This window comes from Platalea leucorodia, assembly GCF_965183815.1.
Source record: "Platalea leucorodia genome assembly, chromosome: 1".
Taxonomy (NCBI): domain Eukaryota; kingdom Metazoa; phylum Chordata; class Aves; order Pelecaniformes; family Threskiornithidae; genus Platalea; species Platalea leucorodia.
In genome coordinates this window covers 147,114,388-147,139,851 of record NC_138823.1, presented here as the reverse complement: position 1 = coordinate 147,139,851, position 25,464 = coordinate 147,114,388, and the positions used below count along the sequence as shown (strand labels likewise).

The window sequence follows — 25,464 nt, the reverse complement described above, 5'->3', positions numbered from 1 at the left end:
AAGGAGCATACAATCACCAGCAGATTGAACATCACGGAAAAAAACGTTACTGTTGATGAAAGGAACAATGTAGTTGTAAATGGTGAAGTCAAAAATCTGTGCTTAGCCAAGCTAAGAAATTAGGAAAAGTGACTGAGAAAAATGAAATGGTTACATCCAATTGCAAGAATATACATAACAAAATGTAGAAAGTAATGGTACACTACATAAGCATGTAGACTACATAAGCATGGAGAAATACTATTTAAGGATTATAAGAGCTATTCTAGTGCTGTAGACTACGAGACTAACAGACTAATGTACTGAAAGGCAAGTTTGTTGCTTGTAAACAGTCAACTTGCTAAACTACTTGCAGAGTTATTTGTGTACCTACATTCTGCTTCCCACATTACAAGCTGCAGTGCTAGCACACGCTGAGCCAACTCAGCAGTACAACAATGATTTATAATTGAGCAATATATTTAGAGCAAAGATCACCATAAACATACTTATAACAGCTCCATAGTTTAACCTTTATCATGGCATTGTTAATGTATCACCTGGGCAAGTGAGACTTGCATATAATAAAAGTTTCTTCAGTCATATAATTAGAGAAAAAAGAAAGAGAAAATCAGTTGCCATATAGGAAGCTTGTGATTAAGGATAATCTAGGACTGGTTAAACACCTAGCTGGGCATTTGTCTTCACTTTTAGGTATAATGTTGAAATGGAAACACAGGCTGGATAGCTAAAAGGAAGGGTGTTTTGAAAAATAAATGACCTTATTTGAAGTGAAAACAGTAGATTTTAGTTTTCTTTATTAAAAGCTACCAGTTAACTGCTATCCCAAGCAGTGAAAGAGATGTTGCATGCAACTAAATCTATTTAGAATGTTTTTAATTAAACTATTGATATGGAAGTGTTATTATTTGGTCAGAGAACAAAATCCCAGTACCAGAGGTTAAGAAGGGTAATGGGAGAGCAATCCAGACTATCATAATCCAATAATACATAGGATGTGTAAGCACATTTTGAAGAAAAGTACAAAAACCATGAAATAAATCAAAAAGCAACAGAGTGTAATAGGAGTTTTAATATGAGTAATAAGGACAAGGAGGGAGCAAAGAAGTAAAAATTATTCTCAGTTTTGCCCAGTGAAATGAGCAGAAGCAATAGACACTTGTACCGTAACGGTGGTCAAACACTGGAACAGCTTGACTTGAGCAGCTGTGTAGTTTCCATTCTCAGAGATATTCAGAACCCAACTGTGTAAGGTTCTGGGCATCCTGCTCTGGTAGACCCTGGTTTGAGCAGGGGGGTTTAACTGAATGATCTTCAGAGATTCCTTCCAACCTCAACTATTCTATGGTAACAGCAGAACTTTTTCCCCATCTTCACTCTGGCCCACAAGAAAAGATATTCTGCCTAGTGAACATTTAATAGTTATTTCTGGTTTTAGCTAATCAAACAGTTACCTAATAAAACAGAATGCAGTTTCCTAACTTCAAGCTCTGTATATTTTGGATACAAATCTTTCTAAACAACTAAAACACTGGATGCCAGTGCTCTAGCCAAGAAAGACCGGACACTAAAACTGTAGAGAATATGCATGAATACAAGTAGAAGCTGTAATTATTTCTTTTATCTACTAAAAGTAAAATAGATTTTTGTTTATCTGAGCAACACATCTCAAATTTCCTAATTAAAACTATAAAGTATAAGCATGGATTTTGGATTGTATTAGCACCTGTGAGGAAGTTTATGCTTTGTGACGCATAACACAGCACCATCAGAAAACGCTATAAGGATCTTGTCTACAATGTTTCTGTTATTTGTGGGAATGCTAGAAACCATCATGCTCTATTTTTTAAAAAAAACCCCTGCATTAAATATTGCTCATGGCAACTCCCTTTGAGAATGCATCACAACTTTTATAGCATAATTGATATAGTTCAATGCAGAAACAAGAGACTCATTTTCAAAGATGGAAAGTGTAACCATGACTTCTTATGCAGAGCAGTTAATTAAATGAATCAAAAAGACGTTTGAAGCTACATATTAGAGGCCTTGAAACATTTCCAAGCTTCCTTCTGACTGTATAGTGGAGAGGGACTCTGAAACGCATCACCTCCCTTTACTTTCCCACGTGTTAATTTCCATGCAGAGAAAACCCAGGCACATAGCCCAGACGAGTGACAACACATCTGAACAGAAAATGTTGACACAGCCTAAATTATATCTGTGACCATGTCTGTGTACAGATGCTTTATTTATCAGTCCAGCTGTGGTATCTTCACATCAAAATTAAGTACACAAAACATACAATTTGAATGCATTTCTGTGTCCACTGCATTCTTCATGTTTCCTATCTCACTGTTTCTCAGGTCTAATTGCAGGATCATCTACCCTTTAAGAAGAGGCATCTCACACAGTGGTGCCACACAATTTCCAAATTTGCACAAGTACAACATGTTTTCCTCACATTTTTTTAGCGTAATTTTGTATGTGTGAGAGCATGTGTGCAAAAGTGCTTGCACAAGTTCTGTTTGGTTTATTTTACAATGGCTTCCGGAATCAGCTTCCAATATCGTACAGATAAAGATTTTATTCAATAGAACACTCTACCTGATATTTAGCATCTTAAGAGTTATAAAATAAAATACGGTATTTTAATCTACACTTTCTACTAAATAATTAATCAAAGACCTTTTTTCTTGTTTTAATGCTAAGAGGGAAGTAGTTGCTACAGAAAATAAAAGGAGAAAAATTCAGAATACAATCAAAATGAAGTAACTATTTCTCAAAAGCTTCTACTTTTAATTAAATTACAACATTTATGAAGTCATGAAAGCCTGGCAAATAGGAAAACAAAACATAGTCACAGGAGCCTAACAACCTAAATTTTTAAATTTTTTACTTACGGCACTTGGCTTCATCATGGCTATTTGAACAGTCAGGTGTAAAATCACAAAATTTGTCAGATGATATACACTGTCCATCCCCACATGAAAGAAGTCCCGGTGGACAGTAAAAAGATGAAGAATTAGCATCTGCAAATTCTGTTTTCCCTTAAAAATCAGAAAATAAAGTATAAGTAAAAACATACATATATATAAAATTCTAAGTGCTTTTTATTGTCTTTGAATATAGTAATGTACTTAGCATAAGGAACATAGCATCACCTATGAAGTGAGCTAGATTATATCACAACTGATAAGAAACACAACTGATATTAATGTCTGATGCTCTTAAACTATATATTATTCTCCACAATATTCAAACTTTTGTGTGAAAAATTATCAAAAACACCTTAAAGTTACATGGCCAGGCTCCAGTTCAGAGGTGAGGTGCTGTCTACCTGCCTGCTGTTCCCCCCACAGCTGGGAGCAGGTCTTTCACAAAAGCTTTCAGCTGTAGCAGTGGTTTCTCTGCGTTCAGCTTGCCATCAAAGTTCCAAGAAGGCAAAAGTTTGATGTTGCACCACTACTAGCTTGCACCTCAATCTCCACATTAGAAAACACCCCAAATTTCAGTGAATGAGAAAATAAAAAGCCAAGGACTACTGGTTTTACTTCAGTAGATTTCTGGAAAGAGAGCAAGTGAGAGGAATGACATGCAGCTTTTCATATTTTTGTTTAACTTAGCTGTTTTAGATACTCACATTGCTATCCAGACAGAGCTTTTTTTAAAAAGCACTCCCTTCTAAAAATAATATCTTTGTGACTGATGGATAAATAGGGGAGTTGTAGGGAAAATAATTAAAGAAAAGTAATGTTTCTTCAAATACCTAGCTACCATCAATCAGACTGCATATAGGAATCAGAGAAGCCTTAAAAATACAACGCTGAAGTCTTCTATTACACCTTTAAATTTTCCAAGAAGAAATTCAGATATCTGCTGCATATAATCCATCAGCATTACCACTGACTGCGTATGTGCCCATGCCATTTTAGAAAAGTAGTCATTAATAGTCAAGAGGACCAGAAACAGCAGTCTGACAGAAGATTACATTATTTTATATTTCCATCCATTGGCACTTCAAGATTACAGAGTGTGAGTACACAGTCAAGTTTGGTGGGCACTTACTCTATGTTAGGTGTTTGACAGTAATGATGGGAGAACCCTCTTTCCTTAAAGATAATGCAGTGGAATTTGCTGTTCAGTGGAAGATATAAGATGCTTTCCTTCTGTCTCTGCATCGAAGCATGAATGTGGGCAGGTACTATGCAGTAAGCGGTATCTAGAATTTCCCATCACAGATCGCTTTGGAGAACTAGTGCAAACTACTTATAGCAGCTAGTGTGTACCACAGGATGAGAGACTTCGTTACAGATGATTGTTTACAGCACATGGACTTTTTCCTCAGATCCTCCCTACTTTCTTAAAGGTATCTTGAAGTTGTCAGTCAAATCACAGTTATACACAACAGACATTGGGGAAAATTGAAAACCACAGAACTTGCCTTCACTTTCTTGGCTGACACCTGGAATTGATTTATTCACAACTCCACATTCTTCTGTTATACTGATGTCATCAACAGCAACAGTAGCATTTGTTGTTAGAATAGTAGCTCGCAGAATAATCTGTAAAGACAAATAAATAAGTTAGCTCATTAAAGCTGACATGATAAAAAGACATATATATATTCCTTTATAATTTACGATATCTGCACAGGAAGTAAATACCACCTACAACTAACTCCGAATACCAGCTAGCAAAAACTATGATTGAGATTTGACCAAAGTCAGAAATTTACTCCTCAATTGTCAAAGCCATAATTACCCTTACTTATGGAAAGTTATGCTACCCAGATGATCTTGCTTCAATCTAAACTGGTAAAAGCCAGTTGAATGAACTGTCTTCCTGCTGGAACCATTAAAAGTTATACATCTTTTTAAATGAGCTATTCAGGTTTACAAAATATGATGGTTTACAACTCCATTTAATTGTGTTTATCTATACTATGCCTGCTGAAGTCAAAAACATGTGGTACAGTAAATGTAGGGATTGTAAGGATGAATTTGTAAATACACAGAAATATTCAGGAGATCATAAAAGGAGGTAAAGTTCAGTCATAACTTAGCAATAATGAGAATTAAGAGCCCTTACTTTTAGATCATTTTATAGATGAGACATAAAACAAAGAGACCAAAACTGGAATTTTGATTTGCTAAATACTTATACTTGAGTTGCTGATTCCCCTAACAGTTCCTTTCTAAGTTTTAGTGAAGTGTAGCAGCCTGAGATTATGTAAAAATAAAATTAAACTCAAAAACTGCTAATTGTTTCTGTGATCAGTGCTGCAAATTGAAGTATCTGTGCTTCTCCTGCCTTTAGCTAACATAATTAGGCCCTCACTCTGACCAGCAGTTTTTATAGCAAGTTCATCTTTTAAAAGCTACTGCGCTATTGCTACTTGATTTTTATTACAAAAAGGTGATTCTAATGCATACAATACTGAAACAATGGTGATGTTCTTTAATAGCTACCTCTATTGAAAGAACTGAATGGAACTCTTCTTTATATGAGCATAAAGAATAGAAATTCCCTTTTTATATTCCATTATAAAAACAAATTAATTGTAAAGGCCAAATTAAAGTAACTTTTTGAAAGCAATGTAAATGTAATTTCTAATTACCTGAAAAGGTGAGTCCTCAGCTGCACTTTCTACAGGTATATTCACTTTTGTCCACTGCATCTCAGGCAATCCTGAAATGTCACGCAATTTTTCCAAACTTCCATCCAATGCAATTCTCTTAAAGACAGAAAGCTGGGAATCCTGAGATAACCGGTACCAAAATTTTACCTGTTGAAAGAGTTTTTAATCAAACTCTTTAAAAATTATATCATCAATCTGCAATAAATTCAATACCAACTCATACATGTACATTATAACACAGAATGACATGACAGGTCTAAACACAGCCTTGGCATAAAAGAAAGAGATGTATAAAACTATGGCATGCTGAGGAGCAGTATTATGTCTAAAGAGAAAACCATAATTAAAAGTAAAGCTTATTTTTAAAACTTACTTTCAACTTGTATCTATCAACTGATGCAGACTGACTGATAAGACCTCCCTTAACTCTTTTTAGCTTAGTAAGGACTTAGAAACTTCTCAAAGATTATTTTTCTTTGCAAATGCTGAATATAGGACAGCTTCATAAGTATGTTAAACTCAGAAGTGCAATAGCTGAGGTACTTATATGAAAGAAACCTTACGATCTTCTATTTCCACAATCAAAACAAATGAAAATTATCTGAAGACAGATGTTTAAAATAATCTATTGATCTCCTGAAACAAGTGGATTGACAATTACATGGGAAGAAAAAATGACTGTAGGTGGATGAGGCTACAAAAAACTGCTTGCCAAGCAGAAAGGATCAGAAAACAGTGAGAATCCCAGTTCACTATGCCTCTCCTGCAATACAGAGTAAACCTGATGAATTTAATTTTTTTTCTTAAATATTACCCAGACAAAAATTCAGCTGAGAACTGCAGAGAAGAAATAAGATTTTCAAAGACTAAATTTTTTTTCCTTCCCCCTGAGTCCTTCCTGCTTCTTCACATAGTGAAAGACTAAAATTTCTTCAGCTGCAGACTCTCTACTTCCCTGCAAAAGCCTCGATAATACTTGAATCTTCATGAAGGTAAAACACGAGCTGTAAAAATAGCTCTTCCCACCCAGTTCTCTGCCCATCTTCATATGATCTTACACTGTGAATCTTGGATCATCACACTACAGAGAGAAAGTTTCCTGTTATTTTTTCATGTTATATCAACTTTTAAACAGTTAAAGAATACAGACCATTTTGGGCTAATAGTCAAATGAAACATGTATTTTTTTGCAAGACAATAACAAATACGAGAAAATCCATCTTTAGCCTCAGGACAAACACAGATTCATGTGTTAGCCAGCTTTCAGTTAGACATGAGATAATTAAAGTCTTTTATTTGAGCAAGACAGCTGACACAACAGGCTGTACAGGTCATGGAAAATCATATCAGGGACTGTAACAGGCAAAACAGCCTTAGGGTAGTGGTATCATTTTTACTTAATTTAATTTATTGTGAATTAACACAAATTTCTAATCACTGGTTAAGGTAGTGAGAAAAAAAGAAAAAAGAAAACAAATGCTTAAATATAAACTTGAGCAAACAGCTTTCCTACCCCTTCCCCAGGCCAGTTTAAGTCGAACGCTTAGCCTGCCCCTTTCCTAGTCTTAATTTCCCTAATTTTTGCTGCAGGTTACACTCAGTCTGGCCCAATATATTCACTGAGGCAACAGGTGGAGCAGGAGGTTGGTCATGTGAGTAATGGTTTCTTTCTGGTGTTCCCTATGTGTTGCCCTCCTCTGCTCATTGCTTCTTACTCTTCTTCCGCTGCTTCAGCTCAGGGCTTTGACAGGCCACAGTCCCTTGGAGGTGTCCCTGTCCCAGCATGGGTCACCCACAACTACAGTCCTGTCTGAGCCATACCTTCTCAGCATGGACTACCTCCTTTTGTGGGTATGTCTCCAGCTGTGTCCCCAGCGATGTCCCCTTCCACAACTTTCCTCCTTGTTTGTCCCCAAGAAATCTTTTTTCTTTTTCTTTTTTTTCTTTTTTTATTTTTTTTATTTTTTTTATTTTTTAAGGGAAGTAGTAGTTTAAGAGTAACCAGACTCTCAGAGGAGTCTTTTCTTCAATAAATTATCACATTAGCATCTCCGTTAAAGCTGTAGACCCTTAGTGTGCCAAGGAAGTTGAAGAACAGGATTGATGAACTTGAGAACTCGTTACATTCAAATCATTGACTAGTAATCTGAAAATCATCACTCATGGGAATTCACTACCTTTCACTACTGAATTTAATCCATAAAATTGGCAAATACACCAGAGACACAACATCTGCTATGTATGAAGGGAGAGTTTCTTTTTGCTTGTGTTACATAGTACAAGGTAGATCAATGGTCAGGAAATATTCTCGTTACAACACATTGTTACTTTTTAATACCTTCTGGCTACACAGCTGGTGGACTTGGTCTCTCAATTTCCCATAGTGCTTCTTTTCTACCCACTCATGAAAATCATGTATTATATAAAATAATCTGAAGATTTATTAATAAATTGAAATACTTTCATGTAACTATTTTTCCCCTCCAGAAAGCTTAAGGAATACAAGGCAGCAGGTATACAAACACTTTTCAAAATGAGCTGTTTGAAGGTCTACACCCTAAACAATCTAGATGTAAGGTTTATGTTTATCAAACAACTTTCAAACAAATTTGTGCTTTCATTACATAAGAAATAAAATTACGCTCCCTCTCTATGTCTACAGGTTCTACTTTACAATGACTACTGTGTCCATTAAAAAACTGCTAACACAGAGCTAGGACTAGAAATTTGCTTCTACAACTCCAAAACCTTTAGCTAAATGAAGATGTTTCTTAGCTGACATCTACAGAAAGACTCAGCTACAAGAAGCTGCAGAAAGAAGTTACTTCTAAGCTTCAATTAGCCAGTAAGGCACAATACAAAACTGTTATCCCTCAACTCCAATTTTCTCTCTTTCTTTCTTTCTTTTTTTTTTTTTTTTTTTAAATAAAAAAAGAAAAACTGAAGCCAAAGAACTTGTAAAGCTATTAATAAACATAGATCTCTTTATGTAGATCCTTTTATCCTCTCAGTGGGACATCCAACAGAGGGCAACATCTCACATTTATACGCAGAGAGCATAACACACCAATACACATCCTAATGAGCAACCCCTGCTCCTTGCTCTTTCCCAGAAATAAAAGTCTGCAGGGAAAACGTGGCAGAAAGCCAGGCTTCCAGTCTTCAAAACCACTCTCTTTTCAGACATGTATAGCTGGGTAAGAACTTGCCCTAGTTTTTGTTGCATCTGGGAACTTTAAATCCATTCAATACGTGCATACTCAAAATTAAAATTGGTTTCTTTTCTGACATTGAACTAGAGAAATGTGTGTGCATCCCCACTGCAATTGTATTTATTTTGAATGCAGACCAAACTCTGCAATAGATCTAACCAGAACAATTCGTTGATTCACATACCAGTTGTGTCCAGTTTGCCTTAATGTGTTCTAAGATAAATTAATCTGAACCTGAAAGGTGCTTATCTACTCAGTATCAAAGTCTGCAAAAGAGACAGGAAACTGCCTGAATGAATGCACTGTGAGTACAAAGGCTGTTGGTATCCCAGGAGTAATGCAACACGCAGGGTTCCAATGGGATGCTCCGAGGCCTTCTGTGTTCCCTGCAGCAGCATTCTGCTTGATTTCATTCTGCATCTATTTAATTTCTGATTCTTTACAACACTAAGAAGGCATGTGAAGATTAAGAACTGAGAGAGTCCATTAAATGACAACAAGGCACTATTCTTAAATTGGTTAAGAGGCTTCTACTCGTCAGCTGCAAGTTGCAACTACCCAGCTGAGATCTGGTAACTCATTGATGTGCATAGTCCAAGTCAGCTACGCTTTCAAGTAAAACAGGTTTATGTAAGCCAACACTTGTTTCAGGTCCCTTCTTACACTAGGAAAAAACCTAAGAAGCCTAGGTTCTGCTGGAATAAAAATCTGCTATTTGTTGGGCCTTCTAAGTGTAGCTCCTCCACACATTGTTTTCTGACATTTTTACTTTTGAAAAAAGTTTTCCTAAGTGAAATTACAGTTTCTGTTCTACATTCAGTCTGAAAAATTAAGCAACCAGTCTAAATTTTATTTTGTTTGTCTAAAGCCTGTTTTTGCCACTGAACACAATGAAATTATTTTGGCAAGCTTTCCCTATCTTTTCTTTTTCTTCCCTGTGACTTCTTAAATCAGGAGGCATTACACAGTAGCAGAAAAAACATAATGTCGTAACTACACAACTTAGCTTTTCCCCAACATGGCATAAGCTTTGAAAAGTTATGGAATAGAAAACAAAAAAAGCCTCAGAAAAAAAAAAAACAAACAACCACCTTATAAACCTGTACAGCATCTATTCACTTTATTCAGTGGCCAAAAGGATAAACAAAAATACAGCTGGGAATGTTTTCTTGTATGCATATTTCTTTAATAATATAATTATATATATTTAACATATTTCTTCAAGTTCTTTTTTAAAAATATATATTTTGTTGAAAATTCCAGCATTCTAGTTGTAAAACTGTATTTTCATTTTTCATTTAAGACTTTTCTATTTTTTAGCCTTCTTGACCCAATTTTCCAGGTAGCTTTCTAGTTTCTCAGATCATCCACCATCCTGGCTGGTTGCTTTTGCATTCCTCTGCAGAGCCACAAGACATTTGACAAAAAAAGCATTTCACGGTAAACTCTCAAGTACTGCACTGATCAGCTTAAAAAGCATCCTTCTCAAACCATCAATTAAAATTTAGTACGTGTCTAGAGCATGGTAGCTAATTCTCTCTGGTCGCATCAACATAGTTTATATAGCAACTTCAAACCACAGGTCTCATGTTATGCGACATTGGATATGTGAATCTTTCCTGCCTACAGACGACAGCGTGACTCTGTCAGCTTTTGCTCGAAAGGCAGGCTGCTTTGACTCTGAGTTGATATGGCCCTTATATTGTTGTCCAGCTAGGTTTGTCACAGCATACAACAACCTGAAGCATAGCCTTAAATCTGAGTCACCTGGTGGATGCTTTAGAAAGAATAATGATCAGATATAAAAATTTGGCAGCACAGCAGTAAAAAGCCTTCTGCAACTCCCTCCTCCCAAAGAATTAGTCTGTAACTCCTTCCACCGATATTGAAATGGAGCCAGTATTTCAGCAGCAACACTTACAGCATGAAGAATACCATATCTGCACATCAGGTGAGTGATAGCTTACAAAGGTGGGGATAGTTAATATCAAACTAGTACCTGACAGCAAGATAGTCCAGGGGACAGCTTGACAAGGAAAGGGCTCCCCAGATGAGACATGGCCATCTTTGTGTTCATCTGATGTGATCCACTGAAGTAAATGAATGCTCCTGTAAACAAAAATCAAAGAAATATGAGAAATATGTCATGCCCCAATGGCAAATATCTATCTCAGAGAGCTAACTAAGGGCTCCGTGAGGAACCTAAAGCTTATTCATGAATGTAAACAGATGAAACATCTTTGCCATCAGTTCAATCTCTGTGGATAACGAGGAGGGTTTTGTAACAGGCTGCGACAACCAGTTTCTGTGTAGGGAAGGACAAAATAAAATTGCTAAATGCTCCTGCCTCTTTGCAGTAAAATTAACATGACTGAGTCCAAACATGAGGAAAGAGAGAAAAGGAAAAAATGGTATTTGGGCAGCCATTGCTAAGGCTACCCTGTCATGGTGCCTGCAAGCACTTAAACCTGAGGAAGTAAATAGAGTCCTGCAAAGGGAGTTCAGATGTTGCTTCTGTGAGGCTTTACTGTGCAGACCCACTGGATATATTTTTTTATCTGCCCTCTTCAGGCAAAAACCTTAAGACCTCCATCCTCCAAACACTACAACTACTTCCCATCATCTTTGCATGGTGCCCTTCTGCTCTCTGCACAGGCTGGGGAGAGTGAAGGGATCACAGGAGCTGCAACACAGAGCACCCTGGAGATCAAACAGCATAGACCTCAGCTGGGATCCCTAAAGGACACATTTTAATTGGCTTAAATAATGTTTCAAACAGAATTTAGAACAAAAATTAATTTCCTTTAGGGTACAGTATTCACTCTCAGCACAGTCCAGCCAGTTTTAAGCATGCTAGCAATGTTGCAGACCATGGGAGCCAATGGAATAAGCTATATTTTCTCATGGGGTCCACAGACTTGACATTGTTGTCTGTGCTAGTGGGGATGAAAGCTTAATTAAAGATCTAATCTGAACTCTGGCAAATGAACTGCCTTTGGATTTGAACTACAGCAGATGTGCTTCAGACAAAGGTAGGGAAGGATAAACATCTTCAAGGGGCCCTAAAGCAGCATATTTTGAATGCCGCCAGTGCTGCCTTTACTGAATACTGAGACTTTTTCATGAAAGTCTATGCAAAACACCACCAAAGGCTCAGTCTTGTTTGAGCATTGATATTACACATATTGCCTTACATCTTGGAAAATCAGCTATTGTGCTGCCACAGTCATACTCCTTAGCCATTTATTTCCCATGGATACATAATGAAGCAGAGGGTTAAGTCCAGCCCCACGTGAATAATCGTATCACTTTAGCAAGGCTGGCACAAAGAGGTGACCGTTACAGCTCCCTGTAGAAATAGGCGTGCTGTGCTCTGCAGCGCAAGGGAAGCTCCCCTCATTGGAATGCAAGAGTACTTCAAAGGACCCTCTTTTAATTTGCAGCTGAGGCTCTACAGTAGCCTTGTTAAGATCTTCATTAATCAAAATTTGCTGCTGCCCTCCCCAGGAGAGAAGAGAGACGAACACTCTGCAGTATCACAAGCAACTGTTGCAACCTGAAGGACCTTGATTTAATGTTGGCAAAAACTTTCTTGAATTCTGGAAGCCTAATTCTAAAGCCATGACGTGGCTGAAGCAGGCACAGTGATAGATGGGTACAAAACCACCTCAGAAAGACCTTTGCATTAACTTATATGGGGAATGCATCATTACTGGGCTTCAGAGGTGCTGCATGGTAACCTCAAAATCTGCTTGAGGCTTCAACCTGCAGCAACATGTAAAGATGTGAACCTAACTTGTAATGATTCAAGTATCGAAGCAGCTTAAGTGCAGCAGCACATAGTTCCATATGGGCTAATTTAACATGCTGCTTAGGCTGCAGGGCAGATGTTTCTACCAGAAGCCTTCATTATGACCACATTACACCTCAGATCTCACCAGCACCTACAATAACCCACATGGGAAAGACACAGGCATATCAGTGCCCTTGTCTGGAGCTGTGAGAGTTCGGAAGCTGTGACACAGTAATGTTTGCAGACAATGCAGTAATGCAGATCCAGTACCACTCTAGAGAGACAATAAAATAAAATATCAAATAGCTGCTGAGAAAGCGATTAGCAACTTTGGTGCACTTCATCACTTGGGGACTAATGGAAAAAAAGGCATATGATTGTGCAGTTACAGTTATTACATAGCATGCACACATATACTCGCACCCCACCAGGGTTTGCTCAAGTGAATTTTAATCCTGGAATTCCTCTACCTTTGAATGCTCAAAGTGGAATACTTAATATTTCACATTCCTTTAACATGAACATGGGAGAGAAGTGTGGAGGTCTGGCTGTAAGATGGTATACATTGTTAAAAAAATTTAACTTAAAGGGGTATTGGACTGTAGTCCAGATTTTAAAGTAATCCAGTCTCCACTGGAAGCAGTGTAATAGATACATTTTAATAAAATTAAACAGAATATTTGCCAATATTGTTTGACAATGACAAACATGCTAGGCAGTTTTAGTTTTATACAGTACGCTGTAATAACATTTTCATTTTGGAAAAATACTTTAGAACAGCCCTCTACTGGAATGAAATTTTTCCAGCTGAATGCATTGTATAGCAACTATGGGCTGAAGAAAGAACTGTTCGAAGGATATTACACTCACTCCATTTTTCCCAGACAAAATTGATTAATTTACCTGCACCCTACAAAAAGCTATGGCGATATTTTGTCCAAATAATATTATCAAGAACGGCCCCTGTGTGAACATTGGGTACAAAGATGCTGGTGATACGCATGAACGAAGTCAGTTCAAAGGTCAGTATCTCAAAAAACTGAAGGCTGGATCAAGTCTCATACCTCATTGATCGTCCCAGCAGAAAATGAAGGTTACAAAGGCATAGCAACCAATCCACATTCAAGAAAAAACATCCCCAAAAGACTAGCCTATGTTATACACATACTATGTAGCATCCATTTCAAATCAGTTTTTATTATCAGTCTGTCACCGTTTACAAGTACAAATACTCATCACAGAAGGAGGAAAATAATAATAATAATAAAAGAAATCTCACCATGTCCAGTATTGGTTGTATGACCAGGGATTCTCCTGTCAAGGGGAGCCTGTTCTTTCATTATGTTCCAGTCAGCATCACCTATGCTTAATGGCTTCCATCCGCAAAGGTCAGTCTCAAAATCACATACAGTGTAATTAGCTGTTGTAAGAACAGCAATGAGAGATCATTAAGTTGAATTTACTGCAACAGTTTAACACTAGAACTATGACTATTTTGTATTTGGATGCACAAGGAATCTCAAAGAAGCACTGGTATGTTTCACTGAAATCCGGATTATTCAGATGGACAAAAAGTTCTAGAATACAGGTAACAGATCAGGCAGGCCCTTCTCTTCTTAATCAAACTCAGAACCATGAAGGAAACCACCTATAAGAGAATAAACTATATCATGTTAAAGATGAGACCTGTACATAGCTTGCTGATAGATTATGAAACTAATATTATATATTTTTAAAAGATTAATTCTACTGGAAAGTTAATTACGAATGTGTGGAAAAAATCAAATATACTTAATGCTTTAAATACACTGAAAGTAAAGATGAACTAAGCTTCCACTTAATTTATTTTTAAAAATGAGATTTAAATTTATGAATTATTTAAGTCTCCTAGAAATTTTTATTGCAAATTAAAAGACCATTTTTTCAGTTGGTATAGATTAGACCAACTTAAACTGTATAACAATCTCACACACTCTTTCATTTCTTGAGCAAAATTAATTATTTTGATAAAAATTAGTGCAATCTAGGAGTTTTCTTTCCTAGTCCAGAACAGCTTCACAAAGTGATACACTTAATTCTTTGGGTCACTTTTCGTAATTGTAAAAATTGATTTGGAACTTTTTCCAGACATCATGGCAGATTTATCCTATCATATCAGCCTCAAACATGATCATACATATTACTCCAATTTTCAGATTGTACAAAACCAAAATGAAATGCATATTTGTTGAAGCACCATGACAGTAAAGCTCCATAGTAAAGGTCTTCCTGGTATAAAGAGGTTATTTGAGCAGTTAAATCTTAAGGTACAAAATAAATCACAAATATGAGTATCTCTCATCTGGCTTCACTATATACATTAAAATTCAATGGAGCATGCTTTTCTGCTTAGTGCAGTATATTAGTTAAACATGAAACTTGGTTAACTTATTTAATTACAGAATTCTCATGCTTTTGACAAGGTACCTTTTTAATTAGACTTCAATTGCTAATACATTAAGGTAGAATATGCAAATTGATATCTAAGACCAAGCTGTTTTGCTGTATGGTAATTAATACTATGTCTAGGCATTGTGTTTTCCTTAGCTAAGCAGTCTTGAGAGAATCAATGTGACACAAAAAAGCACACATTCTTTGCTTAAACATCTCTTTCCTCTGGCCTCCCTAAATCCTGCAAAAGGTCTTCTGTGTAAGAAGCTGACTGCAGTGGCTGCACAGTAATATCCAAAAAGACATCAATAAATGACCACGTAGACACAAAGAACTTACTCTGTTGTATACTAAACAACCAAAAACCTGCTCCTGGAAGGAAAATGCCAGGCCAAAGTTAAAATAATGGTTTCAATATGAAAGAGAAATCAAGATGGTACTAGTGATTAATATTTTACAGCTCAATAAGGTATTTAGCATGGGATTTTTTTTTTTTTTAATTATTACTTTCTTTTAACTAGAGGTACGTAAGACCACGAGAAGAGTTGTCATCGCAATATGAAGAACAACATCTTTCTTGTGCTGATGACACCGCATATGTCAATGTGTCAATGTCATACTCAATATGGCTCAATACCAGGCCCAGCATTTTTCACTGGCTCATAGCAAAAAGCTGACTGTTGAAGCAACATTTGGAAATACTAAAATAACTGGCGAAGCAGCAAGACTGTGAGCAGATGGAGCCCATCACTGCCCTTGATGGTCAACATGAAGAGAGAAATCTTATGAAATCATCATTTGCGGCTGCAGTTCACTAAATGTGATAATGTTGACCATGTTTTAGATGCTACTATTTCATTTTTTTTTCATTTTACCTGTCATTTAAAATGACAAGCTTTATACAACCATCCAGTTGTGCAGAGAGACTGGGACAGAGGCACTTACCGAGCCAAGTGTTCCACCATATGTAGTTTCTGGAAGTGATACTTCATTTTTAAAAATATTAATATGTTAGGGAACAGCTAGGCTACAAATGTGAGTGAAACCCAATTGTCCGAGTTAAGAGTTTGACTTAAATTTTATCCCTACTTAATTCTAAAAACTTAAGGGGTGCTTGTAAATATTTAATCAAGCTTGAAAAAAAAGTTCTGTGCTTTGGCTGAAACCCAAATCCAAGTGAGACAGTTTCTCAGTGTATTTTTATATTGCTCAAATATTAATAAACATTGAGAAATGCTCCTTTCCAATAAAAACAGTGCATAATTTTTATTATTCACAGCCTTTTCCTACATTTTTATTTGAACCTTCAAGTGATTATAGGGGATGTCTCACTATCCATAGTTGGAAAATAAGTGACTGCACAACCTATATTTTTTGAGGAGTCATACTGCAGTTATATAAGTTAAACAGACATAAAGCATATTTCTGGTATATTATGTCCTTTCCTACTACACCTCTTACCATCAGAGCTTATGTTTTTTATTTCACTGGGAAGATGTCACTGGATTCAAACTGCAGAAAGATTTTCCACATTCTGAAAGCAAAACCAGTTAATTCTCATTTTTGGACATTCATCTATTTATAATTCAGCAAAACAGAAAGGAAATTAGAAAGGAAACAACAACCTGCATTCATTTTAATAACAAGCCAAATTTGAAAAATATTTTTTTTTTCATGTGGGTGTATCAGTATATCTCAACTAGTCAAGGAGTAAATTGTACACCAGTTCTGCAAAAACAATGACTCCAGGGTGTAACCAGGAGAAAAAAATATCCTTGAATTTCAAGAAATAAGTGGACCTTACTAAAGCCGTAAAATACACTGGAAAGATTTTTCAATTTATATGAACCTTTTTTCCACGGGTTTTTGGTTTTTTTTTTTTAAGAAACAGGAAACAAAGTACATATTCCAAGAACACTGGGAGGTTAAATGGAAATGTTTTTAATTTGACTAGCTTACTTTACCTATCCCAGCCCCTCTTCATCCTCCTGGGGGAAAAACAAAGCAGTCTTGTTAGCTAGGCTGGGTTACCAGCCAATTAATATTGTTTCAACTTTGCTAGCCTGCAGCTGGATGAAGCTTTTCTATCCTACTCTGGCAGCTCAATCAAATGAACAAAACTGAGGACACACAGCCTGTCTCTCTATCAGGTTGGTGTTTCCCTGACTAATAGTATTTGAAAGAGGAGGGCTGCTACCCTCGCTCAGTGTGGCAGCACCCAAGCTCCTGTGGAATTTGGAGTATAAACTATGTGTATGATCAGTGACCAAAGCACCTCTGTGTGATTACTTTGTCATTAATATTTTGTCATTTCTGGCTAACATTTAATGTCATTTTAGGAAAGGGAAGGGTTACACATATACCTTCTTAATGACTATCTGTGCACGTTCCCTACCAGTTTGTGATTAGTTTTATTTATCTAGAATTTGTTAAAGGATTCATGCAGAAAGATTGCAGGTGGTCATCCTGCCTGAACTTCCATATGTCATAAGTCATTAGACAGATCTCTCATAACACCCTAGTCCCTTAGGTGAGATGGTCTCATCTCCTTCTGAAGCTACTCAGTTACCTTGCTTAGAGTTAAGAGACTGGTGGTGTTAAGAGAATCTCATGTCGACCCTGGGTCTGCAGAGGGTACGCTTACTTTGAGTTAACTGTTCTGGTGAAGCACACAGGCAATGTTTCACAGTGTTCATAAGCAATGAAGAAGTCTGTGAAAATAATAAGGGTGTAGCTTCTTTTTCTCCACATGCACATACAAGATTGATGGACAGATACTAAAAATTTCAGACAATTAATGTGTCACAGGAAACACATAAAAGTGTAGTAATAAATGTTTCAGACTAAAAAATGCTCTTTATGCTTTAAAGTTGAATGGCAATAAAAGGATCTGCATATGTGTTCATTTGCTGTAGAAGGTTTCAAGGATTTGCAATTGTAAATTGCTATACTGTAAATGAAATGCAGTAAAAGGTACATGGCTTTAAAATTATACAAGTTTCCTTCATTCTACATATTTTCTATTCATAAATTATACAGATCCTATGACAGGCTGAGACTATTTAAGCTAATACTAGAGATGCAAAATTAAAACCAGAAGAGTTACACAGGTGTTTTAAGGAAATTTCTAACTAGGCTAAATGGAAGGTGATGTTCTTTCAGAAACAGCTGTAGGATGTCCCACCACACAATCATTTTGAATCTTCATGAATGCTGATGAGTAGGTAATTTCCAGAAACACTACTGTATCAAAGTGTGATATCACTTGAAAATAGCAAGCGCTTCCTAGACTTCTTGCCAAGTTGCTAGGATTCCTAGATATTGATTCATTTGTGATGTTTTTATATGTATTGTGTACATTACTTATAAATAATGTATAATAATAGTAAGTATAGTGCTTGAAATATTTGTTATTTGGCATAGCATTTAGTGCAAAACTTCCTTTATATTAGGTAGGAAATAAAGATAAGGCATCAGCACGAAAAGGGTCTTTTTAATCCTTCAAATGATCTAAGTATTGTATCTCACTTTCTTTGTTTTGAATATATTAACTAGGTTTTGATCATTTGTTATCAGTCACTGTGAAATAAGAAATTTAGAAGTGATCTCAAATAAGTGGTGTCAAATAAGACATAATGAAAATGTAGAATTTAGTACTAAAAATATTAATTTCATAATTTGTCCCTTCATTAGATTCATTGATTTCAATAAAACTACACAAATAAAGGTGGTTACTCATGTGCATAAGTGTTTCTTAGACAAGTTTCTAATTTTTTGAGACTTTTAAGTCTCATATACTTAAATATACGTTTATATAATGGGCAGAGATTAAACAGAAAGTTTAAGAGGCTTTGTAAAACATATATTTGTTCTTGTAATAAATTGTGTTATTATAAGACCATTCATGCCAAGTTAACATGAGCAAAGAGAAATATTATTTTTCCTCCCCCATTATAATGAAGCAAAGAAAATCCTCAAAGAAGAGGGAAATCCTTCACATTGCTAAATAACAGCTGTCTGCCTTTGTTTTCATTCAGCATGGAGATCTGTCAGCTCTTTCAGTACATGAGAGTACTTCATCAAAGGAAACTGCTGAGGATGTGTCCAAGGATAGGTGCTAAAATACCTAAAAGAATGAAAGCTAAAATATGCATTATTGTACCAGATAGGAATTTTTACTTAAAATTAATGTGAATAAATGTAGTGCACTCTAAATAACATGGAGGACAATTTCAAGATCATGTGGAAAATGTACATAATGGGAGGAAAAGAACAAAGAACAGAAATAAAGGATGATTTTTCTGTTAGGTCTCTTTTGTTCAAGACTGCAGAAAGTGTCAGAAAGATGAATTTTCTAAGCCAACCAAACTGCTGAAGAGCTAAATTCCACATTTAGGGTCCTCTTTCCTGAAAACAAGTGTGTGAAGTATCCGAGACAATATTAGCCATGAAAATGGGCCAACTTTAAAAACAGTTATGGTTATTTTAAAGATGGCTATTTTATTCTTTTCTTTCTTCTCAGTAGTCAGAGCAACATGCAACTGTTACGTTACTTATATTTTCGAAAAGCACCTTTTTTCACCCTTTTTTGAGAGGATGAGTATACTTTTGTGTACTGCTCCCACAAAATGATACACCTTTAACCTGCAAATGCCTCAACACAGAGACTTTTTTTTCTTCTGGCCACTGTCTAGTTTTTCTGACCGATCCACGTGAGCATGACGGAAACAATATTCTCAACAGTGAGTCCCACTGTGATCTTTCTTTAACTCTAAAATACTGACTATATCTAGGTTATTTCATCTTTCAGTTACACAATACCAATGTCCAATGTCTGAGGCACAGGGGTAAAAATAAAATAAGAAAGTGTAATGCATTGCATGCAAAATATAATTGCCTATAAGTCTTTAGAGTTGTCTTTATTTTCACTTTGTGTAGTACTATTAAAAGCTACCCTTCAACTGGGACAATTATTTTTCATCCTCCTTTTAAATCTTAAAATTATTCTATATTCTCAGTCATTATTCACCACAGTTCTCTCATATTGTTACTAAAATAGGAACACTAAATCGCTGAGAAATAAAGTGCAATTTGTAAAATACTATTCACTTTCATTCCATCCCCCTTCCTAATGAGAGGAGACTCTGCACTCCTACCAGTACACACACAGAACTAGCAGCATAGCGTCAAGTCTTGTAAAAAAGGAAAACAGATGTCAAAGAGGAATCCCCTATAGACTTTAATGTCGGCTTAGACTCCTCCCAGAGATACAACAGTATAAACCTTCCTATTTAAAATGTAATTTCAACATTTGTGCATATTACTCATTTCAGAGATAGCTCCTGCATGACTGTTTAAGTGATGGAAAAAATTAAAGGTTCAGACTGTGACTTAAAAAAACCTCGTAGTCACAAATAGTTCCTAAAGTTTTCTTATGAAATTTGAAAATAAAACATTACCAGTGTCCTTCATCCTGTGATCCCGAGTGACACTAAAAGTTTTAATTTCCACCTCCCAGCAGCAATGTATATCATTACCAATATCTGAAATATGTGCACAGTTTTCATCTATAACACCCAGTTAAGTGTTACTACCACAGGCAAACATACATATAGATGCATGCTGTATGGTATTAATTTTAGAATGAATAGATTCTCTAAAGCTACTTTCACATGGAACTCTAAAATGTTTCAGAATTATTGGAGACATCTTCCAGTAATTTTAATTATTTTTTTCTCTTGATTGTACAGTAGAAACTGTGGCTTCTAAGCAAAGTTACCTTCAATTGAAAATATCATGACAAAAATATAGCTACTGAACTGTAGCTGATTTGTATGGTGATTTGAATCACCATGCAAATACCATGTCACCTAATGAATTTTCTGACAATAACTCATAGACAATCTAAATTAGAAAGGTCTTCAAACAACAAACCCCAAGGCAGATTTCAGTCCCTCTCAAATTAGGGAAGTAGAGGTTATAAATGTTTTATGTAGGGAATACATGTAAGAAAAAATATGCAAAATGTTGCGTTTCTGCAGACACTTATTATTATTATCTGGATCCAAAACATATTGATGAGGCCAGACAGAGAAATAGAAAGCAACAGGAAGGAGAAAAATGCATGACAGAAAATGTAATGAACACTGTCACTAACCTGTACATCATTAAATATTCTAGGAGAAAGAAACCACATAAATAATAAATAAGTTTTTTAGCCATTTCTTGGATAGACCTTTTTAGGTTTCACAATACTCTTCAGCACAATGTCCTTCTAAAGCGAGACAAACCACTTACAGCAGGCTGCTGGATCTTCATCACTGCCGTCAGAACAATCTGGGTGAGAGTCACAGGCTGAGCCAGGCTCCGTGGACTGCCCATCAGTGCAGATGAATTCTTCTAAGGAGCAGAAACCTGGTGGCTCTGATGGTGTAGTGTCCAAGAGCTGGATGCTATTCAGACAGATGAAACCTGCCCTGCTCTCGACTGTTCCTTTAAACATAAGCTGTGGATTGTTACAGTTAAAATATTTGCATTAACAGACAACAGAGAGAAACTGATTTTTATTTTCATAAAACAGTAATGACCTATGTGTAAAAAGCACTGGGTACTTTCCATTACAAAACCATGATAAATTTCAAATCGGAAGTTGAAATTTTGTATGACTAACTCAGGTTGAATTTTCTGAAAATTTTCAGCTAAAATAGTTTGACAAATTCCAAGAATGAAGTTAAGTAGAAGCCTATTTTAAAGAAAAACTCCTAATCTTATAGCCATTTGACTAAAAAGTTGCAATGCCTTTGTGCTTTAGAAGAGTGACCTGAAATGTAACATCCTAAAGACTCTTCTGCTCTGAAGTCTATTCAGAACCTCATTTTGCAGATGCCCAAGAGAAAAAATTCTGGTTACACTCAGAGGTGAATAAAATGGGTTAGGGACAGTCCTTGAACACCAATTGAAACAGCATAGCTTAACAACCGATATCTCTTTCACTGCTTAAGATAAGATGGCTGCATCCAGTCTATGCAGTAAGATTGGTCCCTGCCTGCTGGTAATCCTTGAATTGTTTCAGGCACTGTCTGGGACATGGCCAATTTGCTTGAGTCAAAACCTTGCTAAGGACCATGCTAATGTTTTAATTATATGGCTTATCACATGGCAATTCTTGGGCCTGTGCCCTGGCCCTGTTTATTTCACTGCTATTGGCATAGACATAGAGATTCAAGGAGCATTTCTCTCTCCTACAGAGTTCCCTTGTGCTGACCAGATTTTACACAAGTTGATTTAGAGCAATGAAGTTTCAGAAGAACATCTTGCTCCTGGCCACTGTGGAGCCCACTCTACTGGGTCTTGAAGCGAGGAGATTACCCCACTTATGGTCTCCAAGTTTCTTTTACCTGAGCTAAAGGAGCAGACAGGAGGAAGCAAGCTTGGGTTCATCAGAAATATGAAGATGGCAATGACAGAAAGCACTGAGAGACAAGAGCAGGAGTTGGAGGCACAAATTAAAAACGGAGTTGTGGGTTTTGACAGGCTGGGACATAGCCAGAGTGTGAGACAGTAATCATGTGCAAGAGGCAGAAAGCACAGTGGAAGGAAAGCTGGACAGGAGTTTCAGACAAAGCAGAAGGAAAATAGAACAGACGTGATTTGGGGCATAAGCAGAAGGCCCTGACATGCTCCCCAGAGCCTGGGAATTAGGTTGGAGTGAAATCTCAAGAGGCATTTTTCTTTCTAAGAAATAAGAATGATATATGTCATTATCTTCCACTAGAGACAATTTCTTCAAATGTCAAAAGCCTTCTAATACGATCCATTCTCTACCAGTTCAAACAGCAGAATGTTATGCTAAAAACATTACATAGTCACATAATTAAAGATAGTATCTTTCCTTCCCTAAGCACAAGTGATCCTTGCTGTCTTTGTACAAAGAATGCATAGGGTTTGCTTTCTACATGTATACATACAACTTCAGCAGCCTTTTGTTTATTTATTTTTAGATACTATAGATAATCTTATTACACATCTGGTTGTTTATTCACACTTGTCCTTGTGGGAAAAGGAGAGACAGGCAACAACAGGTACTTATAACCTACTAGCTTGTTGAAATGCATTCGTTCTAATATATATCAAAACGTCATTGCCTGCAGTGGGCTTAGTCTTTGTCCTTTCACAGAGATTACATTTTCAGGTGATTGTTGAGACAGTAAAATACGATGGTTATTTACAGAATTATGAAAAATAATTGTAAATGTAAAATTAATTAAAATAGAAACTTGTAAATTAATTTAAGAATTAAGTAGATGCAAATTTGCATTCTTCTCTATGCCTGCAAATTCAAGGGAAAGATATTTTCTCACAATTACTGGTTTACATCATTCCACTGAAATCCCACAAACATAATATACATCATCTCACTTAAATGAGTTGGTAATACCTGAGATGGACTCAGATATCTGACTACCTAAAATATGGTGAGAATTGTATTCATTTTCTTGCATGTTATTAATGACCAGCTGCTTCAACACATGATGTTTGTATAGATGTTTTGTTGAGCTATAACCAGTTTTATCCACATTGAAACAACAAAGAACAGCAAGCCACTCAGGATACAAATAATTTTAACAAATTTTTAAGTTTCCTAGAAGCTTTATAAACAATAAGGTAAAGCATTTTCAAAAATTGAGCACACGCTTTTTTCTTTCATACCTTTAATTTGTCTAGCCCTGTTGGTAGCTGTATATCCACTTTGACCCATTCCTTCTTAGTCATGATGTTGGTTTCCCACAAGATATGTTCCTCCTGTAAAATATAGAATACGATGTTATAAAGCTAATTTTTGTTCCTTTGTAAGTTATCAAAGCCAATTTTTGTCCTCAATCTTTACATATCCTAGCCAAACAACCACTATGTACAAACTTTCTCTATGTGAGGAAATACAGCTTCACATATTCATTTGCAATCTTTGCACTGAGCTCTATGGGAGAGAGGCAAAACAAGACATGTTTACTGTGATTAAACAGGCTAATCATATAATTTTCAGGAGTCAGTTTGGCAGAATTAAAGTGAATTAATATGTAAATTAAGCCATGTTATTGCTGAATTTAACAATATGTTTCCATGGTGCTCTCTACATTAGTTGCTTTTTCATAAATAACTGTTTATACTAACATAGTTTATACTATGTTGTGTTATAATTAGAATTAGTTTTCTTAGAACCGAATTTGGGGTCTGTCAAAATTACCCTATCAACTCTGCTAAAAACTTTTTTTAAATCCATAAAGCAGGCAGGCAGAGTACTACCTAATAAGTCCTAGTCATGTTTTGAGTTACCTCAATCCCCATTTTCACTCCACCTCCTAAGGATAACAGCGAGACTACCAAATATAGTAATCACAGAATTATAGAATCATAGAACACCAGGTTGGAAGGGACCTCAAGGATCATTTGGTCCAACCTTTCTAGCACAATCTAGACAAGATGGCCCAGCACCATGTCCAGCTGAGTCTTAAACATGTTCAGCATAGCAGAGTCAACCACTTCCCTGGGGAGATTATTGCAATGGTTGACTGTTCTCATTGTGAAAAATTTACCTCTCGTGTCCAATCGGAATCTCCCTGGGAGGAACTTGTACCCATTACCCCTTGTCCTCACCATGTGACTCCTTGTAAAAAGGGAGTCTCTATCTTCTTTGTAGCTCCCCTTTAAGTACTGGTACATGGTGATGAGCTCACCTCTAAGCCTCCTTTTCTCAAGGCCAAACAAACCCAGATCTCTCTGCCTATCCTCATACAGCAGGCTTCCCAGACCCTTGAGCATCTTGGTGGCCCTTCTCTGGACCCCCTCCAGCCTGTCTACATCTTTTTTGTATAACGGGGACCAGAGCTGTACACAGTGTTCCTGGTGTGGCCTGACAAGCGCTGAATAGAGTGGGATAATGACTTATTTATCTCTACTGGTGATGCCCCTTTTGATACAACCCAGCATCCTATTGGCCTTCTTGGCCACAGCGGGACACGGTTCACTCATGTGGAGCTTCCTCTCCGCCAGGACCCCCAGGTCCCTTTCCACGGAGCTGCTCTCCAGCCAGGTGGATCCCAGTCTGGGCTGCACTCCTGGATTATGTTTTCCCAGGTGCAAGACCTTACACTTGTCTTTGTTAAACTTCATAAGGTTCTTGTTAGCCCACTCTTCCAGCCTATCCAGATCTTCCTGCAGGGTGGCTCTGCCTTCCAGAGTGTCTACTTCCCCACTCAATACGGTGTTATCTGTGAACTTCACCAGGCTACACTTGATCCCGTTATCCAGATGACTTATGAAGATACTGAATAGCGTTAGGCCCAATATCGATCCCTGGGGGACCCCACTTGTGACAGGTTGCCAGTTTGAAA

At 36.6% G+C, this 25,464-nt stretch overlaps 1 protein-coding gene across 1 annotated transcript in view; it reads right to left on the bottom strand.

Annotated features, from left to right (window-relative positions):
• The window catches only part of MALRD1 (MAM and LDL receptor class A domain containing 1), a gene marked incomplete at both ends in the record, with an annotated part of 328,396 nt that overhangs the window by 228,308 nt on the left and 74,624 nt on the right, over window positions 1-25,464 (bottom strand). Inside the window, 7 exons of the mRNA XM_082329648.1 lie at window positions 2,901-3,047; window positions 4,442-4,562; window positions 5,618-5,785; window positions 10,850-10,959; window positions 13,923-14,063; window positions 21,371-21,578; window positions 23,783-23,875. Coding sequence (XP_082185774.1) covers window positions 2,901-3,047; window positions 4,442-4,562; window positions 5,618-5,785; window positions 10,850-10,959; window positions 13,923-14,063; window positions 21,371-21,578; window positions 23,783-23,875 — 988 coding nt within the window. The remainder of the gene's footprint in view (window positions 1-2,900; window positions 3,048-4,441; window positions 4,563-5,617; window positions 5,786-10,849; window positions 10,960-13,922; window positions 14,064-21,370; window positions 21,579-23,782; window positions 23,876-25,464) is intronic.